The following is a 21,660-nucleotide window of genomic DNA, read 5'->3' on the forward strand; positions in this document are numbered from 1 at the left end:
TACGCCCTATTTTGCGAGATGGGCCGAGGTGCAGGCGTAGCGCTTTTCTCTCAGCTCTTTTTCTTGAAGAAGTCGCCAGAGAAGGGGTGGTATTATTTCAGTCGCCGATCTGGGAAGAGTGTGGCCCCAGGCGACCACAATTTTTTGGTCGGTACACCGTGCTTCAATAAGTATTGGAAGCCTCATTTTTTCTTTGCTTCCATTCCAAACAGCCCTCTCCAAGCCGAGTGGAAGGAGATCCACTTGAACTACATCAACAGGGTATTGCCCCTGACCGAGAATGAGCTGACCTCGCTCTATCTGATCCTCCAGTGTCAGCCCCTTGACGTCCTCCAGCTTCAGGATGAGGGGTTCCTTCAAAGGTGGCATATGACCCCTAGTAGGAGCCCGAGCTGACCCTTTTACTTAGTCTTCTTTCTTTTTTGGTTTGTTTCTAATGTTTTGTCTTTCTTGCAGTGGTCGGCCATATTCCCCCAATGGACTCAGCTCGACTTAGGGCCGAGACCATTGCGGATAGAAGTAAGAAGAACGACGTGAAGAAACCTCGAATTGAGTCTTCCAAGGCACAGAAGGGCAAGGTGACGCTTTCGAGCCCAGTTGACGCGGTGGTAGGCCTAGAGGCCGAGAAGGATAGAGCCCCGCTGAGCCCCTCTCGAAGAGGGAAGGGTCAAAAGGGTGAGCGGAGCCCGCCAAGGGACATAAAATGCCAGAAGCTCTCGGTCAATCTGTTGGGTAGTGGTCCTTCGCCCGTGGCCTCACCCCCCAACATCTCCCAATACGTCCTGGGGAGGGCCTCTGCCAACAATGTTTTGCTGAGGCCGACCTGGCACCTCTTCCCAGGGGACTCGGCTTTGACATCGGCTGCGCATGCCAAGGAATGGCTGGACGCAGGTCTGCTCCCGACCGACAGGGAGAAGCTCGAGGCGTTGTCCGACCCCAAGCTCCTCTCTACTCTGTTCCAGGATTTTAATATAGTAAGTATTCTGTTCGGCTCTTGAGACCGGATCCGACCTATGGAGTCCGACCTGACCTTTGTTCGGATGCTTTCTTACAGGGCTTTGCCAAGGCAGTGGAGACCATGCTCCGTTTTGAGCGGCTCTTGACCGAGAACCACTCCCTGGGCGTCCAATGTAAAAAGGCTTGTCTGGATGCTCAAGAGGCAGTTCAGAGGCGTCGGGAGACTCAAGAGAAGCTACCTACTGCCGAGGCTGAGGTGAAGGGCTTTAAGGCCGAGGTGACCAGGCAGAAGGAGAAACTCAAGGCTCTGCAGGCTCAGCTGGAGAAGGCCAAGGAGGACCTGGCACTAGCTTGGGACGAGGCGATCAACAACTACTTCCTATCGAAGGAGTATGCTGACATATGCCATGAGATCAGGAAGCCTCCTTATGCTGACGGTTTCGAGGCAGGTCGGGCTGATCTGTTGGCCGAGATCAAGGCTACCTATCCCAATCTCAATCTCTTGCGCTTTGATGATGATGCGACCACTGTGGCTGAGGAATTGGGAGATGAGGAGGGCGTCGAGGTTACGCAGGCTCAGGCTCTGCTAACCAAGGACCCTACGTAGGCCGATCCCCTCGCCCTTGGCGCTGAGCCCCAAGACCTCCTTGTAGAGCACACTACCGTGGAGGTCACTTCTAAGAACGCTGTCGAGGAGAGTGAAATGTAAAGTTTTTTTTTTTTTTTTTTGGTGCTAGGCCGAGCTGCCCACTTTTGCAACCACGCCGAGCAGTCGACTTGCAATGAATGAAAATCTCTTTTTCTCCAAGTTGTCTAAGTGTTTTGGCTCGGTAGTTGCTTGCTTTCCTTTTCCTTATAGTTTTGAATGCTGAGATTGAGCTGCCGACCCGATCTTGTAGCCGAGCTCAAGGACGGTCGGCCTAACAGTATGGATGCCATACGTCAGCTCGGGTCGGATACCATTTGAGTGGCCATACTGCCGAGCTGACGCTATGGCCCAGCTCAATGCCTTAGATATTTTACTTGATCTTTAGTTTTCGTTTAGCTTGGCCGTAACGCGCTTTTGTAGTTGTTGGTTTAGACATTGGCCAGTCTATGAGGACTGGTCTTACAACTTGGTTGCCGACCTATGAGGGTCGGTCTTCGAGGTCGGCCAGGTCTATGAGGACCGATCTTACGACTTGGTTGCCGCCCTATGAGGGTCGGTCTTCGAGGTCGGCTAGGTCTATGAGGACCGGTCTTATGACTTGGTTGCCGACCTATGAGGGTCGATCTTCGAGGTCGGCCAGGTCTATAAGGACCGGTCTTACGACTTGGTTGCTGCCCTATGAGGGTTGGTCTTCGAGGTCAGCTAGATTTATGAAGACCGGTCTTACGACCTGGTTGCCGACCTACGAGGGTCGGTCTTCGAGGTCAGCTAGGTCTATGAGGACCAGTCTTATGACTTGGTTGCCGACCTATGAGGGTCGGTTTTCGAGGTCGGCCAGGTCTATGAGGACCGGTCTTACTACTTGGTTGTCGACCAATGAGGGTCGGTCTTCGAGGTTGGCCAAGTTTATGAGGACGGGTCTTACGGACTTAATTTTGGAGCTTAAAAATACGCTAAGTGGTGGAGAATGACTTTGTTTTATCGAATCAAACGTCGGGGCCGAAGTCGAATACAAATATGCTCGTCATAAACTGTGCCGAGCATAATACTTAAGGAAATTATTGAAAAAATTTCTTCAAATTTTCTGAGTTCCAAGGTCTCGATACCTTCTTGCCCCCCGGAGTCTGCAAGTGATACGTCCCTGGGCAAATTTGCTTGGAGACTATGTACGGGCCTTCCCAATTTGGTGCTAACTTTCCTTGCTGCCTTGGCTGGGACGCGTTGAGCTTTCTGAGGACGAGGTCCCCCTGACAGAAGTGCCGCTCTTTTACCCTTGAGTCATAGTACTTTGCCGTCCTCTGTTGGTATGTTGTGTTCCGGAGTAGGGCATTTTCTCGAACTTCATCGAGGAAATCAAGGTTGGCTCTCAGCCCATCTTCATAGGTCTTCTCATCGAAATTGAGCACTTGGTATGACGATGCCATGACCTCGACTAGGGTGAGGGCTTCGGTCCCATATGCTAGCCGAAAAGGGCTCTCCCCAGTTGGCATTCTTACAGTTGTCCTATATGCCCATAGGACACTTGGGAGCTCTTCCGCCCATCTTCCTTTGGCTTCATCCAACCTTCTCTTGATGCCGGTGAGTAATGTTCGGTTGGACACTTCTACTTGTCCATTTTCTTGTGGATGAGCTACCAAGACTGGTTGAAAGTCAATATAGAAGTGTTTGCAGAACTCTCGGAAGGCCGGGTTGTTGAATTACGCCCCATTATCCGTGATGAGGACTTTTGGTAGTCTGAACCGGTAGATGACCTTATCTCGGAAGAACTTTTCCATTCTCTTCTCGGTGCTGGTTTCCAGGGGCTCAGCCTCGATCCACTTGGTGAAGTAGTCAATTGCCACAACCACATACTTTCGATTCCCTGACGCCGGGGTGAAATCCCCGAGAATATCCATCCCCCATATAGCAAAGGGGATCGGGCTCAGCATTGGGGTCAGCTTTGTTGTAGGTCAGCTCGGCACTGGTGCGAAGAGATGACATTTCTCGCATGTCTTCACATACTTCATGGCCTCTTCTTACATTCTCGGCCAATAAAATCCCCGTCGTAGTATCTTGTATGCCAGAGTTCGACCACCTATGTGGCTTCCGCATATTCCTTCATGTACCTCGGCTAAGGCATACTCGGCTCCCTTCGGACTGAGACATCGGAGAAGGGCCACTGAGATGGCTTTCTTATAGAGCACCCCATCGATCATGGTGTACTTGGCAGCTCAGATTTTGACTTTCCTTGCTTCTTCTCGATTCTTCGGGAGTTGGTCATTCTCCAAGTTGTTGACAATGGGGTCCATCCAAGTCGGTTCATCCTCCGCAATGTGTTTGATGCTTTCCTCTTGTAATAAGGGTCGCTCTAGGATTTCTATGTACACTGATCGGCTCAGATGTTGGAGGTCGGCCTCGGCCAACTTTGACAAGGAGTCTGCTATTCAGGTCACCTCAAAGTGCTCAAGCTCAGAGATCAAATCTCGTGCTAGGTTCAGGTAAGCTATCGTCCATTTATTTTTTGCCCCATAGTCTCTGTTGACCTGGTTGACCACGAGTTGGGAGTCTCCTTGTACCTTCAATAGCTTTATGCCTATGGCTCTGCTGACTCGGAGTCCGGCCAGGAGGGCCTCATACTCGGCCTCATTGTTTGAGGATGAGAACTTGAACCTTAGGGCATATTGGACGCGAAAGCCCTCGGGGCTCACCAGAATCAGCCCTGCCCGGCTTCCCCTGGGGTTGCTCGAGCCGTCAACGTTCATGGTCCAGGTCGGGTTGGGCTTAGCTTCTGCACTGACCTCTCCTACTGTCTTCTCTTCTTTGACTCCGAGGTCAGGCATTGTGCACTCGGTGATGAAGTAGGCAAGGGCTTTTTCTTTGATCGCGGTCCTTGGGCTATAGCTTATGTCATACTCACTCAGCTCGACCGCCCAGGTGATCAGCCGACCTGACATGTCGGGCTTGTCCAATATCTTCTTGAGAGGCTGGTCGGTCAGCACTAATATCGGATGAGCTTGAAAGTATGGCCTTAGCTTTCTCGCGGCCGTGACAAGGGCGAACGCTATCTTCTCGAACTTGGAGTATCTCGTCTTGGTGTTGTAGTATCTCGTCTTGCCATGACAAGAACATGGCTGATGTAGTATATAGGCTTCTGAGCTCGGCCTTCTTCCCTAACCAACATCGCGCTGACTGCCACTGGGGTGGCAGCTAATTAAACTTGAAGCTCCTCTTTTGGCTCGGGTCGGCTGAGAAGAGGCGGGTTCTCCAAGTATTTCTTCAGCTCTTCAAAAGCCTGTTGGCACTCGTCCGACCAGACAAAGTCCTTCGGGTTTCAAATGTTCTTGAGGGCCTTGAAGAACAGCAGGCACTTGTCGCCCGACCTCGACATGAATGGTACCAATGCCACCACTCGCCCATTTAGCCTTTGTACTTCTCGGATCGTCCTTGGGGGGCTCATCTCTTGGATGGCCTTGATTTTTGCCGGATTGGCTTTGATGCCCCTGACAGAGACCATGAAGCCGAGGAACTTTCCCGAAGTCACGCCGAATGCACACTTGGCAGGGTTCAGTTTCATTTGGTTCTTCCTCAATATGCCAAAGGCCTCTTCTAGGTCAGCCAAGTGGTGCTCGACCTTCAAGCTCTGCACTAACATGTCGTCCACGTAGACTTCCATGTTTCTTCTGATCTGCTCGCGGAATATATAGTTTACGAGCTGCGAGTATGTCGCTCTGGAGTTCTTCAATCCGAACGGCATGACCTTGTAGCAAAAATTTTCTTGGTCAGTTTGGAAAGCCGTGTATGACTCATCCTCCACATGCATTATGATTTGGTTGTCGCCAGAGTATGCATCCATGAAGCTTAGCATTTCGTGCCCTGCCATGGCGTCAATCAAGAGGTCGATCCGAGGTAGCGGGTACTCATCTTTTGGACAAGCCTTGTTGAGGTCGGTGTAGTCGACACACATTCTCCACTTCCCGTTCGGCTTAGGGACCATGATGACGTTAGCCAACCAGGTCGGGAATTTTTCTTCTCTGATGAACCCTGATCGACAAAGCTTCTCCACCTCTTCTTTGATTGCGGCTTGTCGATCAAGGGCGTAGTTCCTTCTCTTCTGCTAGATCGGCTTTCAGCTTGGATCCACATGGAGTCAGTGCTCGGCTATGTGCCTGGGTATGCCCGGCATGTCGACGGCTAACCAGGCGAAGACATCGGCGTTCACCTTTAAGAAGTTTCCAAGCTGATTCCTTTGATCCTCGCTCAGTAATGATTCGAGTTGGACCACCTTTGTAGGGTTTTCCTCGCTGAGGGGGAATGGGGTCAGGTCTTCCACGGATAGTCCTCTCCTTTCGGTGAGCTCATCCCGCTGATCCTCAGGGAGGTGCTTAACGCACATTGCCATTCCTTAGACATTGCCTTTGTTTTGCTTGACCAAAGTAGCATAGCACTCTCATGCTTTCTTCTGGTCACCTCGGACCTCGTCGATATCGTTCTCGATAGAGAACTTCATCTTCAAGTGCATCGGTGAGATGATGGCTTGGAGAGCGGTCAATGATGGGCGGTCGAGTATGGCATTGAAAGCCACCATTGACCGTACTACCATGAATCTGACCTGGATCATCGCTTGACATAGAGCTTGTCCGATCGTGATCAGTAGGTTGATTGAGCCCTTGATGGTGGCGACGGCTCTCGAGAACCCATGAAGTGAGGTGCTCTCCGGTTTGAGCGCTTCATCATCAAAGCCAAATTATCGGTACGCGTTTAGCGACATATGGTCCATGGATGCGTCGGTATCGACCAATACCCGATGGACGGGTCTCTTCGTAATTTCTACCTGCACCACTAAAGCATCGTCATGAGGTAAACTTATACCTTCGAGGTCGGTCTCGGTGAAGGAGATCGTCGCCGCTGGCTTGAGCTTTGAATACTCCGACGAACCCCACGTTTACCTTGGCCTTTTGAGCAGACTCTTGTCCAGGTCCTCCGAGGATGGTGTAAATGGGTGCTCCTTTGTCAGTATCCGGCCCGGCCTCCTCATCTTTTTTATCAGCTCGGGCTTTACTCTCGTCCATCTCGGCTCGCCTATTCTCGGACCTCGGCTCAGCCCTCTTCTGGTCGCGGCCCTCGGGCCTTCAACCTCCGCGGTCTTCTCGACCTCCCCTGATGTACCTCTTCAAGTGACCTGCCTTGATCAGCTCTTCGATTTCTCGCTTTAGCTTATAGCAATCTTCGGTGTCGTGACCGTTGTCTTTATGGAATAGACAATACTTGTTAGCATTCCGAGATGACCCGGCCTGCATTGGCCGAGGACGGCGGATGTATTCGTCATCTTGGATTTGCATTAAGATCTCTTTCCACGACGCGTTCAAAGGGGTGTAATCTGGACTTCGAGCTCAATCCGACCTTTCAACTCTGCGGTCAATCTTGGTCCTCTTCTCATCCTTCTGGTCATCGGTGGCCGACCTCTTCTTCTCTCCCTTGCTTTCAGTCATTTTTCACGCTTGGAGCACCTCCGCCATGTTCGCGAACTCATTACACCTTTCCAAGAGCTCGACCATGTTTTTGGTTGGTTTTCGGGCCAAGTCCTTGATCAGGTCCATGTTGATGTCTAAGGATTCCTTGTTGAAGCGGGAGATGAATGCTCGGATCGACTCATCAGACCTTTGCTTCACACTAAGGAGGTTGACTGTTGTCTTCTTGTGTTTCATGCTACTCTGGAAGCACGTGACGAAGGCTCGACAGAGCTGGGCAAAGCCTGTTATGGAGTTCGGCGACAACCAGGAGAACCATGAGGTCACCGCGCCCTTGAGAGATGTGGGGAAAGCCCGACAAGAAACAATCTCGATTCCCCCGTACATGGTCATCATCGCATTAAAGTAGTTGATATGATCCGTCAGGTCGGTCGTCCCATCATACCTGTCGAAAGTGAACAGGCGTCCGGGGTCGCCTATTTCTTCAATCCCTCCACCTGCTCGACCAAGTCTCGTAGCCGCCTTTCCAGCACGGTTTCAGGTGCTCAGCCGTTCAACTCATCCACCTTGTGCAAATTATCTTGTTCACTTGGCCTAGGTCAACCATTTTGTCCTTTAGCTCGGGGTCGGTATGCTCGGTCTTCCCGCTGTGGTCAGCCGTTCTGGTCGGCTCTGTCAGCTCCATCCCTCCTTATTCTTCTTTCCACCTAGAAATTGGACCCACGGGGGCTCCTCTGTTGCTCTTCTTGGGGAGGCGGGCTTCGATGCCAGGGGCTATGGCGATATCCTTCTCCTTGCCTCACAACACGTCTCCCATTTGGCTCATTCCCTTGTTCTCGGTTTCCCCTCTGCTGCCCGTCTTCTCCGAGCAGACCAAAAAATACCGACCTTCTCGCTACCTAGCCAGCTGGTTCGATTTCTTGCCCTGCCCTTGGACTTCGGTGATGCTCTTGCTCATCCCGTCGAGCGTCTCTACTAGGGCGTGGAGGAGGAGTCTTCTGACGAGAAGGGTGTGATGACGGGGCCCGACTCGGCTCGGCCCGACGCTGGCCACCATTCTGCTGCAAGTTTCCCTCTACGCGCACCGGGACTGGAGGGGGCACGACCAGTGGTTGGCCCATCAGCCCACCCCGGGCCATCTGGGTCATGAAAGTACGCAGCATCTCGTTGGTGTGGAGCATCTGCAGCTACAAGTCCATAACTTGTCGGTTATTTACCGGGGCTTCGGGGTCCAAATTCTCCGGTAAGGGCGGCGGCGGTGGTAGGCTCAGCCCGTTCAAGTTTGGCTCGACCTGCGCCCAGTCAGCCGCTGCTGTGTCGAGCACACTTCCACCATTCCCTCCCTCTGGCAGGGGAATGGGATTGGCCGTGCCGCCCGTGCTAAGCTGCGTACCCCCTGCTCGAGGGGGTCTTCTGGTTGCTCCCTGCCGTGAGGCTTCACGGGGCAGTGATCGCCTCGCCTTCACCACGGGCTGTAGCTCATCTCCACGGGAAGTCGAGCCATGCTGCCCTGATCTTGTGTGCACCATTGTTGCTGCTCTTGAAGTTGGTAGAAACAAAGATGGCTTGTTGACGTCGTTCCCACAAACGGCGCCAAATCTGTTGTGTGTGAAAACCTATGGTGTCCGATTCGCCCACGGATGAGCCTGTAAAAAACCGAGTGAGCGCAAGAGAGCCGGTGTGGCTCCGGCCTAGGAATCTCTGATGCTCAAGTTAGGTCTCCAATGCGACAGCGTAACAACTAGTGAAAGTAAGGTGTGGAATTTTGCTCCATACCTGGGTATTTATAGGGGGAGATGAGGCGGTTGGGAGAGTCTTAGTACGGTAGGAGTTCTTCTTTTGGAAGGCTCTCTCGCTTAGGGCGGGGTGGAGAGTCATTTTCGGGGTCGAACTCTTGTTAAGGTAAGAGTCCTAATGGGAGCGTGATTCGATATCGTGTAGGGATCGTGACTCGATCCTTATTCTGGGATACTCGGGCGGTGCTGACGTGGCTCCGCGATTCCTAGCAGGCCGTTGTGATGACCTTGGTGGAGGGCTCGGCCTAGGAGCTCGGCCATGGAGGTCGGCCATGGGAGGTCGATCTCGGCAGTCACCTCGGCCTTGACCGTCCTATGTATGTTCGGCCAGGGAGGTCAAGCTCGTTAGTTACCTCGACCTAGGCCGTCTTGTGTATGCTCAGCCTGGGAGGTCGAGTTCGTCTGTTACCTCTGCCTAGGCCGTCCTGTGTATGTTCGGCCAAAGAGGTAGGCATGGATGATGTGTCGCAGGCTCAGCAGAGTGCTCAGCCCAGCCATGCGATGTGACGGAGATCAGGTCGGCCCGATTTCTGATTCAGCTCGGTTCGGTTCTTAGGATGACCCCTGCTCGGCCACGTGGCAGCTTCTGATTGATGAGGTGATTTTATGTTGTATCAGTAATCAACACCATATTATTGATGGAAGCCCCTGGCCACAAGACAAGCTTTTTAGCGTTCTAGGGTATGTATGGCAACCATTCTGTTTCAAAAAATTGATTCTGAGTCAAAATCAAATTTATTATTTTTTTTTTTTTTGGTTTTTGGATTTTTGGAGTAATTTTGTAGCGACAAATGTTGTATGGTAAACCTGGTCAGAATCAATTTTTGTTTTTTCATAACACAAAATTTGATTTAGGGATACATTCAAACGAGGCTGGATTTTTATCGAGGGCACCCCTTCTCTTACGATCGATTTACTGATGGAGGAGTTCAGAGGAGCATGCGGGATTTCAGAGAGGTTCTTGCCTTCGTTGGAATTGCGATGAGGAGTTCAAACCTACAATATTGTTGTAGCACTTTGCTTGCTTCAGAGAGGTTCTTGCATTTGACAAGAGTTGCGATGAGGAGTTTAGATATGCAACACTATTAAAGCCCTTTGTTGCTTGCTATCTTTGAAGCCGCGATGACAATTTCAGAGAGGTGAAGCAGCAAAGGAGTGATCAAGAAGGTATTCCCCAGGGACAATGAGGGCTTCAACCTCAAGAGAGAGATCTCAGAGAGGTGAGGCAACGGAGGAATGATGAAATCGACTTCAGAGGGGTCAGGGACAATAAGGAGTTAAACCAAAATAAGAGATTTCAGAGATGTGTTGAATTGATTCTCAAATCCGAGTTCTCAAAACCTTGTCAGAATCTATTATATCACTCGGTCCGTTTCAAAAAATCACAGAAACGGACCAGACAACACATACATAATCTGTTTCAATTCTGCCCCCAAAATGGAAAAAAATACCAGAGTCAATTTTTAAAAAAATTACCATACAGACCCTTAATGTCCTGTCAACTTTTTATTTGATGTAGTATACCCATTTGCATCCCACTATATTCATTTTAGATTTAGATGGAACAAGAGACACGTCCCATTATGTAGCAATGCTTTAAATTCATCAGACATACCTTTAAGCCACTCGGGATATGCTACAAGCGCCTAACAAACATCCATGGTTTTGGACATCTTTTTATATTGCAACTCACAATTCTGTTTATATTACATCTGTAATATTTTGTAATGCAAAAACAATATCTATTTTATTTTCCAAAGGTTGGCAGCCATGTCCAACTGCCGCAAACTATCTCTATCTACCTCTGACCATTGGAACGATGTATTACCTTTCCTCATTTAATTTTATGTTATTTTCTTTCATAAAAAATAGACAGCCTTACCTATATCATTCGCATTAACGCAGATAACTCCAACTCAGGATTGATATTCCAAAAAGGGACAGTTTTCTTTCATCCAAAATGAAAACACAATCTCTTAATCCACACAGGTTCTGATGGTCAAATGGCACAGTTAGAATAGTGCTAAGGGTGACGCGTACAAAATAAAACCACAATTATTAGATTATTCTATTAAATTTAGCACACAAAAAAATAAAAATTCGTATCAAGAGTTCGGATAATCAGAATTAATATAGCCCATATAAAACAAGTGAACGAAAAATCACTTTGTTCTATTAAATTTAGCAAGAAAAAAAAAAAAAATTGTTTCGTTAGATTCCATTGCTTTTCACATAATAAATTGAAGTCGATAACATTAATCGGTATCAAAACCTTGATCGCAAACAAGAGAAATTTCGTTATCGCCCACAGACGCGCCCCACCCATCATATTTTTGCACTTCTAAGCCAATTCAACATTTGATTTCCACCACAACGTTTTGATAATGTAAAGGCTTAAAACAACCCAAAACCAGTTCTCATTAGGCGACCTGTGCATCATCCCAACCTACAAAATATTCGAAGGTTACCAAACATTAGAAAAGGTAGTCAAAATATCCCTTAACAGCCATTAACATACATTACCAACGGGCCAACATGCTTGGAAGATTAAAACATAATTTTGAACGAGTAGAGAATACATTAACGTCCAATGTTTTTCTTTCTCAGCGATCTTTATTATAAACCATAACTTCTTAAGAACCTCAAGAGCAGGTAACATTGACGTGGGTTGAACGTGATCAATTGGAGTGCAATAAAAGGTTTTGTCTATTGTTTGTTCGCTTATCCTTATGCGCGTAAAATATTGCCAATAGAATTAATTTAAATTGATTCCCAGAGACTGCTAATTCCAGTTTGCATGGTTCTAATTCTGAGGGGTTTTGGGAGCAACACCCACTAACACTAACAATGTGTCAACAACAAATCACAGATCTGCAGGAGAAGAAAATGAACGCAATAAGCATACCAAACCACATGTGATTCTGAATTATGGTGCTGTTGAGGCCAACTGGATAAACTAGCCAGGTTGATGTCTACGTCAATAATTTTTATCGCCGCCGAAGAGAGATCCATGAGACGGCATGAATTATGGTGAGGCATTGTGTTCACATGCAAACCTTATTTCTTATCACTATTGATCTGGATGGCTCCAAAAGGTGAGCTCTGAAAAGGTGCCCTACTATCTTAAAACATATTTCCAAATTGAGTCCATAGCTTAATCAAAACAGAATTACAATAGGTGTAATGAAAAAAAATAGAAGTTTCCATGGTTTAATAATCCATTTAAGTACTATGCATACCTCTTTACAATGGTATGGATTTACCACCGTTATTGGCACCTGCATGCAAGAAATCTGGATGTCCCAACACAATATGCAGACTGCATGGTCTAACACCAACTGTTTAAGTTACCTTACCATGTAAGTAAAGACCACCACTCCCAGAAAGGGTTAACAGTCTACAAAGGGTATACGGTCCAACTATGATGAATTGTTGAGTTTGTATTTGAATTGCAAATTAAGGTTAGGCCACGGTTTGCTTGCTTAATCAGATTGGATAAATACACGAGTTTGAACTCCTATCAGAGTGTAATTGATCCAAGTAAAAAAAAAGAATCCTGGAACTGTCAAAGAATAATACCAAGCCCTAGAGCAATCATACCAATTAACTTAGTGCCACGCTTATTTAGCAAGTACTCCCTCCAAACCATGTCAACACATTCAATAAACCTGATGTCAAAGAGTAGCACTAAGTGCACAAATAGAAGAAGTTAAGAGGTATGTGTTGTCTTCAACACATACTTCAAAGGAGAAAATATCGGGGCTTAAAAACGATGTACACTAAACTTTCTCTAAGAATGATTGTATTTACTCTCTAAATGAAAACACTTTATTACTACCACGTTCAGAAATTAGAATACCAATGACAAGAGCCTATACAAAATTGGGTTATCTGACAAATCATATATTATTCAAGCTTTGCTCAATTTTATTTGTTAAATAGCAGGCTTCACTCCAACTTCACAGCGAACCAAGGGAAAACAAATTTTCCGAATTTTCCACAAACTTGAGCCCTAGTCAAAATATCATCAAGGCATAGAGATCATGATCTAGTCTAAACTTGGATCGATATCAAAAAATGCCCAGCTGACAACACTTTCAATTTTTATAATTAAATATAACTTTACAAAAATTATGTGCCGACTGTTCTAAGGAAAGAAAAACTAGACGTACTCGAGGAATATAGGATAAGAATTTTAGGCTGTGTTTGGTATGCTTTCTTGGAATGCATTCTAGGTCAATTTCGCATTCTCAGATGATAAAAATAGTTGTTTTTATCTGAGAATGTGAAACCGACCTAGAATGCATTCCAAGAATGCATACCAAACACAGCATTAATAAATTGTAGTTTAAGAATGAATTTCAGTAGAAATGTATCTCAACCTTTGGAAGCATACGTTACATAACCCGGTCAACAAGGTCCACTATGTTTTTGCCAAAACGATTTAAGAAAAGCATAAAAACTAACGTTAGATTTAATTTTATATACCACAAGATCATCCAAGGTCAATTGCATTGGCTAGATATTAGCAAAAACAAAGATATATTGCATTAAGCTTACCAGTTCACAACCGATTGTTGAAACAGAATACGGTTCCTAAACAAAAAGGTGCAAATTTTTAGCATTTTCTCACTTGCTATATTTGTTATATATAAAAGGTAATTTTTGAAGAGTAGTACTTTGGTTGTTTCTTACAAGACATTTTTAAAGCTCTAACTACTCAGTAATCCTACTGAAACAAGATTGTACAGAAGAGATTTATTAACAACGGATGGAAGATGTGTTATTTACTGGTCACTCATGAACCAAAGACAAGATGATTAAAAAATACGTCTGAGCTTCAACCCATCGTAGGTTCAGATCAGAGAGGTGGCTTTTAGATAGCAGCAGGAAGGATGTTAACGCTACTGACGGTCATCCAAACCTTACTGAACACAAGTTCTATACCACACTTCAGAAACTTATGTCCTGCATACCTTATTCCATCACCCCAAATAACAGCAACGCCAGGTGTATCACAGGGTCACATATCTTAGTGACTGAACCATGAAATGGAGTGGTAAAAAAAAAAAAAAACCAGCACAAACTTTCATTTATGGTTTTGAATTAGAGACTTTCAAAATGATGAATCAATGTCGACTATAACCCTAGCCTTCCAAACAAACGATGCAAGTTCGATCCCCATTACCCACTGCATATTAATTGTATTGATATAGGGTATGTCACATGCACCATTGAATCATTAGTTAGAATGGTTTGAATATTGCTCCATCTTCTATCACATCACATGCACTTCTACCCTCTTTTTTTCTGTTCCTGAACAGGAGGTAGGAGAGGCAAAAAAAGGTTTGAAAAGCATCCACTGTCTAATGGATAGGACACAGGTATTCTAAACCTTTGATAGGCTCAAATTCTATTGGACACAATTATTTCCATCTATGTTTTAGATTTCTATATAAAATATATATTTGACTCACAGGCATTTATCAATGTTTCCTCCTAAGAATGTTCAACTATTTTTATGTCTGTCCCTGAAGTAGAAAGCATCCCATCTGTTCCTGAAAAGCTTCCGTCAAGAGAACTTCCACTATATATATTTTTTGACTCAGGCAATTATCAATGTTTCCTCCTAAGAATGTTCAACTATTTTTATGTCTGTCCCTGAAGTAGAAAGCATCCCATCTGTTCCTGAAAAGCTTCCGTCAAGAGAGCTTCCACTTCATCAGTGAATGTCTTGGTAGAAGATATGATTTATTGGAACTGAGGTTTACCGGTTTTTGAGTAGGTACGTAAGTACGTAACTGATGAAAGCTCCAAAAGTTTGCACGCGAGAATATGCATGTAAATTTGTGAACAAAGGTAGCTATTACCTGTTTACCTATATAAATACATGGATTTAAATTCCTTCTTAGGACAACTGAACTTCATTGAACGGACTACAAACTAACAGATGACAATAATGAAAAAGAGAGCACTGAGCCATTAGGGGAGGGAGGTGATGGTTTTTGGTAGGGTCCTGAATGCTCCCACATACGAAACCTGATTAGGGGCTGTTAGCACAGTTTTTGAATCAGTAAGGTCTCTACCATACATGTGAACCAAAGGCTCAAAAAGTATGCAAAAAATATCCAGAGGAATTGCATGATTATAATCTTCTGAGCAAGATCATAATGTTGATAAAGAGAATTTTAGGATTGTTTCATTACTTGTTCAGCACAGACAAAACACTATTCATGTACGGTAGAAACCACATATTACAACTGTAATACTTCAATCAGTATCTAATGCAAGTTGGGGTTTGAAAAACCCTCGTCTGGATCACTTATGGTTTCACCTAATCAACAAGACTCCAAGTTTTAGAAGGGAATGGAAGTTTGGTCAAAATTACCAGAAATTTTAATGGGATGTGGGGAGGGACACAAAAGGGATTAGTATTTAACGAATAAAGGTAGACTAGGCCATAATTAAGGAATGGGTATTTTTTGGAAATAGGGAAAAGATGGTCACAATTAAAAGACTCACCAGGTTATCATCTTCCTTGTGATGGAAAATACAAGGGGGAGCAAACCAGTTGTAACTAGTTTCACAAAACTTGAGAGAACTACCTCATGATATACCCAATCGAAGTGAAACCTTGAGTGTGTAATCTCAACCCATATCCCTCCTGAAACCAACAAATAACAATCCCAGAAAGCAAGGATTAAGCTGAGAATTTTTCAGCAAGTTTGGTCGGACAGTAGAAGAAGAACCTGAAGTTTTTATCAGAACTCACATCCCAGATGGGATTTTAGTCTTAGATTTGGAAGTCTGAGACACCTAAGGGTTTGTGAGCATCCCACAAAGTATCAAGTTGGAAGTTAACAGTGGAGGAAGATCAACCCCAAACTTTGGGCCTGCCAATGTCACCCAGAACAGAGGTAATGATAACAGTAACAGAGGGAGAAAGGAAGAATGAAAAGAAGAAAGATAAGAAAGCAAAGAAGATGGAAGGAAAGAAGGAATTAGGAAAAATAAAGGGAGTTTATCTGAGAAAAGAGTTTCAAACGTGAACCAAGGAGCACGAGAGGGAGGGAACGACAAAACGTAAACTCAATTCTATTCCATTCAACTCAATTGGTCGGATTACATGCACATAAATAAGATAAAACTCCTAAATACTTTGAATTTTTAAAAACAACAAACAAATCTCAGCTAGGAAACTAACATTAAAGCAAGGAATCCAATCTCCTATGTTACCGATCCTATCTGAATCTCCCATATAAAAATATAATGAAAAATTAAAAAATAATACAATCTCAATTTTTGGTTTGGGTAAAAATTTTGCCGATGATGAACCAGACCGTTTCCTCTATCTTCTCTTTCCTTCTACAATCTGCTGCATTAGCATCCCCAAACCCCACCTACCCCCCACCCCAAACAAGAACATCAAAGTCACAACTGAGGTGCACTATTCTGCAATTAAAAGTGCAGTGCTCAATATACAGAGTTTTGTACTGAAGCTCTAAATCGATATTTCTCATAGATTGAAGTGTCCAGGTAGCAGAGTCAAACCCCTATCCTCCCGTCCCAGTCCTAGCCAGTCATTAAGCAACTAGTTCAGAGTAACTCAATGTTTTCGAGTAGTTTTCTATTAAGGAGCTCTAACATTGTTATCCTCTTTGGGTCGGTAGCTAAAAGAAAGTCCTCGTTTTCTCTTGAACAAGGGCATAGCATTAGCTTCAATTAAACAAGCTCAACCTTGAAAAAGAAAGGTAGTAGGCCTGCTTCCACTTGGCCACAGAAGAAGGTGGCGAGAGACTGGACCAGTCACCCTCAATATCTTGATTTCGCTGGGTTGAATGTTAAGGAGACGCATTCGCTTTTTTGAAGCAATGTAAAATTCAACCACCCCCCCCCCCTTTCTCAATATCTAGCTCTCATTTAAGATTTTATTGATTTCATGGTTTATCTTTATTATCTTTCATATTCGAAACTTAAATCGCATACCGCTCTTGCTTTTGTTACCTTGAATATCGCATTCACATGCTTAGTTTAGCTAAATTAGTAGAATATGAAAACTCACTAGAATCCAAACATATTCCTTCTGACCAGAAAAATCAGCAAAAATGTAATGAAGTTTCATTATTACATTGACTTGCACAATGGCAGAAACCCTAAAAGGTGTTATCTAATAATTACAAAGAAAAGAAAAACCCACATACGTGAAGTGTGGGTGATATTACGCTAGGCAAAGTCAAATTGCCATCAATGCAAGGAAGCATGTAAGTAAGAAGTAAAAGTTTGATGAAAAGACAACATTCAAGTTAAGCAGACAACAATTATTATCAAAAAATATTCCTACACAAAACCAAGAGTCACGAATTAACATAGAGAACTACTAACTCAGTTGGAGGAGGTTAAGGAAATAGGAAACAAACTTTGATCATCATCGAAGTCAACATTTCTTAGAATAAGAACCAATGATAACTCTCCTACAAGCTCCTTACTCAACCAAAACCTTTATGCACTACAGGAAAGGTTGGTTTTCGTCTTTTCTTTTTTTCTCCTCTTTTTTTTTTCTTTTTTTTTTTTGGGGGGTGGGGGGTGGTGGGAGGGTGTTATGGGTGGTGGAGTGTAGGGGATAGAAGGGTGAGGGGTGGTGAGAGATCCCACAAAAGCTTAAAAGGTAAAGTTCATTCACTAATTCTCAAATGTTCTCATAACACTTACAACTAAACCTAACAAACATGTTACACCAACATACCACTTAATTATAGATATAAACCAAGGTTCTAGTTTCGGTTTCAAGCTAGATTTTGACCTGGCTGAAAACCGAAATATTTTGTGAAACCATCGAAACCTGTCCAAACCCTGGTAAGCTTCGGCTGGCAGGATTCGACAGCTGGTTTTGAGACCCAAAATACCAAATTCCGTCCCGAAACTTCTGGGAAACCCTATTTTAGGACCTCTAAACATAGTGGAACTCTTAGATTGTAAAAAAATACACCAAAAATGATTGTTCGGCTTTGGATCCTAGGTTGGTAGTGTACATAGTACACTATTGTATACTTTCCTAATATAACCTATTCTACACAATTTAGTACTATAACACAAAAAAATCAATTAAAATAACTAACATATGCATTAAGAATGAATCAACATAACATTCGAAACAATTTCATAAATATCAAATTATACATGGTTCATTACAAACTTTCTGAAGAGTAAAGAATACAAGCAAGTTACATTGGACCCCTCTGCCCATCCAAGATTTCTGGTACCACATCAACTTCCACAAATACAACAAATTGTTGATGTAGATGTATTCCAGTACTGCCCAACACCTTGTTTGACAAAGATATGGGAGTGCTTTGACCAAAAATCACAAAAACTACGGTTTTCAAAAAAAGTTTCCCTCTTTGGAGTCGAAAGTAGCGAATGTGTTAAATTTCTACCCATATCAATCGAAACCACGCATTTTATACAAAGGATTTGTATATTAAACCCAAAACATGGTCGAAATTTTTCCAAAAATATCATCCCTTCACATAAGTAGAAATATACCAAACTTTGGACATGATTTTGAGGCGCAAAACAACAAAGACTCAACAAAAATACTCGCCAGCTCCTGTAGATCTTAGAAAAAGCTTTCCAACACATGAACACTATTGTGACATTGCCAATCAAATTTTTCATAAAACCAAGGTTCTAAATTTCGACCGAGACAACTTGGTTTCGACCTTGTCCGAGATGAAACCAAGGGTTGAAACTGATTCCTACAAGGTTTCGCAAGTTCCGACACTGCCAAGCAAGTTTTTGGCCAAATGACTTGATTTCTTCCTACCTTTTGGTAGTCTTTTACTCATTCAGCCCTTCTAAAGCTTGGATTTGCATGATTAGAGTTTGAAGGCAAATGTTTTTTCCCCAAGTCTAATTTTTGGAAGAATTAGTACACACACACACACACACATAAGGGTGGGCACAAAATATGTCATGGGACACATATGTGCTGCACTCAGAGAAGCATTGACATCTTCAATGGTACACAACTCGTGGATTGGACCTGCCAAGAACTCCATGTATTGAGTGGTGAGTGTTGTATACTTGTATTTCCCTAACCTAATGTGTGTGTTTGATTGCATATTTACATTTCCAGTAGCTAAATTAGATGTAGTCAGTGTTTATTGGGGCTACTGTATAACAGCATTCAGCATACAGTAGCAAACTTGGGTCCAAACCACAAGTACCATTTTGGGTGGTTTTTTTGTGAAACTAATTCATCGAATAGTTGTAAAATGGTAAAAATAGGCAGCACCCAAAAAAAAAAAAAAAAAAACTGTCAAAAAACCATTTTCTAGGCCCGAAACCTATGTTTCGAATGTAGCAAAGAAACCATTTTCTGGGCCTCGAAACCATTTTCCATGGATTCACTACAGAATTTTGTAAGCCAGTTTAGAATACTCCTCAAAAAAGGAACCAATATTTTCAGAAATAAATTATCCTAGAATGTCTCAAAGACTACAAGAAATCACAACAAATATTTTATTTCCAGAACAGTCACCATCATTTTCAGTTTCTCAGATTCTTGAATGATAAATTGTAGCAGAACAGTTACTTCAATTTTCAGTTTCTTAGATTCTTGAGTGATAAAATGTAGCAAAAAAAATTTCTTAAACCATTATGCATTTAACAATTGCAGATCCATACAAAATTGAATGCGAGCATAATTTCTGCAAATTTAACTTCTAAATCAGCAAACATCTTTATCTATTATTTTATAAAAGTAGAAATAGGATTTGAATAGTATACAAGCCTCAGAATGCCACATCTGCGTGTTATCAGTAAAAGCATAATTGAAGATAACAAAATTAGACACATGGTTATGCAAACCTACCACAAGTAGTGTAAGTAAATGCACAGCTAATGTAGTTACCACCCATCACCAAATATTATAATAGAGAATCTATTCAATTTAGAATCCGGTTCAGATAATTAACCATTTCCAGTAAGACACATAGATCAGTAAAAAATAAAAAGAATTAAATTTATGAACTACTGTATTACCTGACACTAAGATCTTATTGATGATTGCCAGAACCTTGCAGTGATTGAGCTGTCGTTTGCTGCTGCTGCTGTTGTTGTTGCTGTTGCTGCTGCTGCTGCTGCTGCTGTATCTGGAGGAGAAGGCTGGCAGCAAATTGTAGTGTTGATTGATATCTTTGGTTCTTATCTGCTTCACCATCTGATGTACCTTGGCCAGCACTCGATAGAGCAGATTGCAACTGTTGCACCTGATTAGGAAATTCTGAGTTCCCTTTATCAGTTGCTGACAGCATGCCAAATTGTGCTTGGGATAAATTTGAGCCTTGAACCTGAGCAGACGAGATGACAGGGGGCCTAGGCTGCAAAAAGACCTGAGGACGGAATAACCCAGAAGCATCTGTACCAGGTACCATCTCATAGCCTTTCTGAGCTATTTGAGAAGCATCAACTTGATACTGTTGGGTGCCCTGATGGGGTACTGTATACTGCCCAGCTTGGGAAGGAATAGGAAAGTTATTCAAAGGTCTAGATGTTGCACCCTGTTGAGTCACGTGGAGAGAAGGCTCCTGAATATGTGTACTACCAAGGATGGCTTGTGCAGAGGGGTCAGATCCACTTGATACATTTGTGTATGCCGGAAAGTGAGACAAAAGTTGTCCCTGAGAATTAAATTGATGTCCCAATGGCTGGGATGCATAGCTTGCCTGTTCTTCCTTCACAGGATGATGAGCACCAGCAACAGAGGCTTGATGATCTTGTCTCCATCCCTGTGGTGGTACTGCTTTATCAGGTGTCAAAGCAGGCAATGAAGGCCTCGAGGAAGGGGCAAGCGGTAACTGAGCATGGCTTGCATTTGAAGACTGCATATTGTTATTAGGAAGTAAAGCAGCAAGGGTAGCAATGAGCTCAGGAGTTAGAGATACTCCTTGGGGAGCCACTGAAGGATTACTTGCATTGTCTCGAGGAGCAGAGTGCATTGCATGGGGCTCATCAGAAGGTAAGAGTTGTTTTGGAGGTTGTGGCATCGAATCCTCTTGGAATACCCTATTATAATCGATTTGGTCCTCATGATGAACAGAATTGTAATCAGTTTGAGGAGGTAATTGCTGCCTATCAATATACTGTGATGGAGGAAAAGTGGGGTGCTGTGGTTGTTGTGTGGATGCATTGCTTGGAATTTGTTGAGGTAACTTGAGAACCACACCATACAGGCGCTCTGGACCTGAGACAATCAGCACTTTTGTTAAAAAATCTGACGGAGGCACCAAAAACAATGTGGTCCCATCATCAAGCTTAGCAACACCAGCACGATTCTTTGCACCAAGGTAACGAAGAAATTCGGTGTAGGAAGCAAAATCATCCTCACTGTCTGGTAGGAAGAAAACAATGTCAAAGCCACTAGCTTCAGCATAGTGTTTTGCGAGCATATCCAATCCTGTTCTTGCTGAGCAATTCACAATATCAGGGCTGCAAACCACAAGCCAATGCCAGTATTAGTTTTTTTTTTATGAAAAAACAAAACAAAATATTAACAAAGCAGAGAAATAATATCGTTTACAGATCCACTAGCAGATATTCCCCTCCCAAGTCTACTTGCTCTATTCGTATTGTTAACTAATAAAGCAAACATTTAGGTCCACAAAAAAGATATGTTAAGAAAAAAAATGATCCCATCAAATCAACCAAACCATCAAGTAGATTAAACTATTTGGAACAGTTTTATAGCATGCGAAATAGATGAAGGTTCATATATTTTTTTATAGAAAAAGAGGTCCATACATTGCATAGT

At 43.8% G+C, this 21,660-nt stretch overlaps 1 protein-coding gene across 3 annotated transcripts in view; it reads right to left on the reverse strand.

Moving 5' to 3' along the window:
• Nucleotides 1–11,003: 11,003 nt before the first annotated feature.
• Nucleotides 11,004–21,660, reverse strand: part of LOC122654617 (flowering time control protein FPA) — a 47,866-nt gene continuing 37,209 nt past the window's right edge. Inside the window, exons 6-7 of one of the 3 annotated variants that reach the window (XM_043848784.1) lie at nucleotides 19,893–21,338; nucleotides 11,004–11,295 (exon numbers count right to left, since the gene is read on the reverse strand). In XM_043848784.1, coding sequence (XP_043704719.1) covers nucleotides 19,907–21,338 — 1,432 coding nt within the window. In that variant the 3' untranslated portion in view covers nucleotides 11,004–11,295; nucleotides 19,893–19,906. The other 2 variants (XM_043848785.1, XM_043848783.1) reach the window with 2 other exon arrangements.

Source organism: Telopea speciosissima, chromosome 3 (assembly GCF_018873765.1).
Source record: "Telopea speciosissima isolate NSW1024214 ecotype Mountain lineage chromosome 3, Tspe_v1, whole genome shotgun sequence".
NCBI lineage: Eukaryota > Viridiplantae > Streptophyta > Magnoliopsida > Proteales > Proteaceae > Telopea > Telopea speciosissima.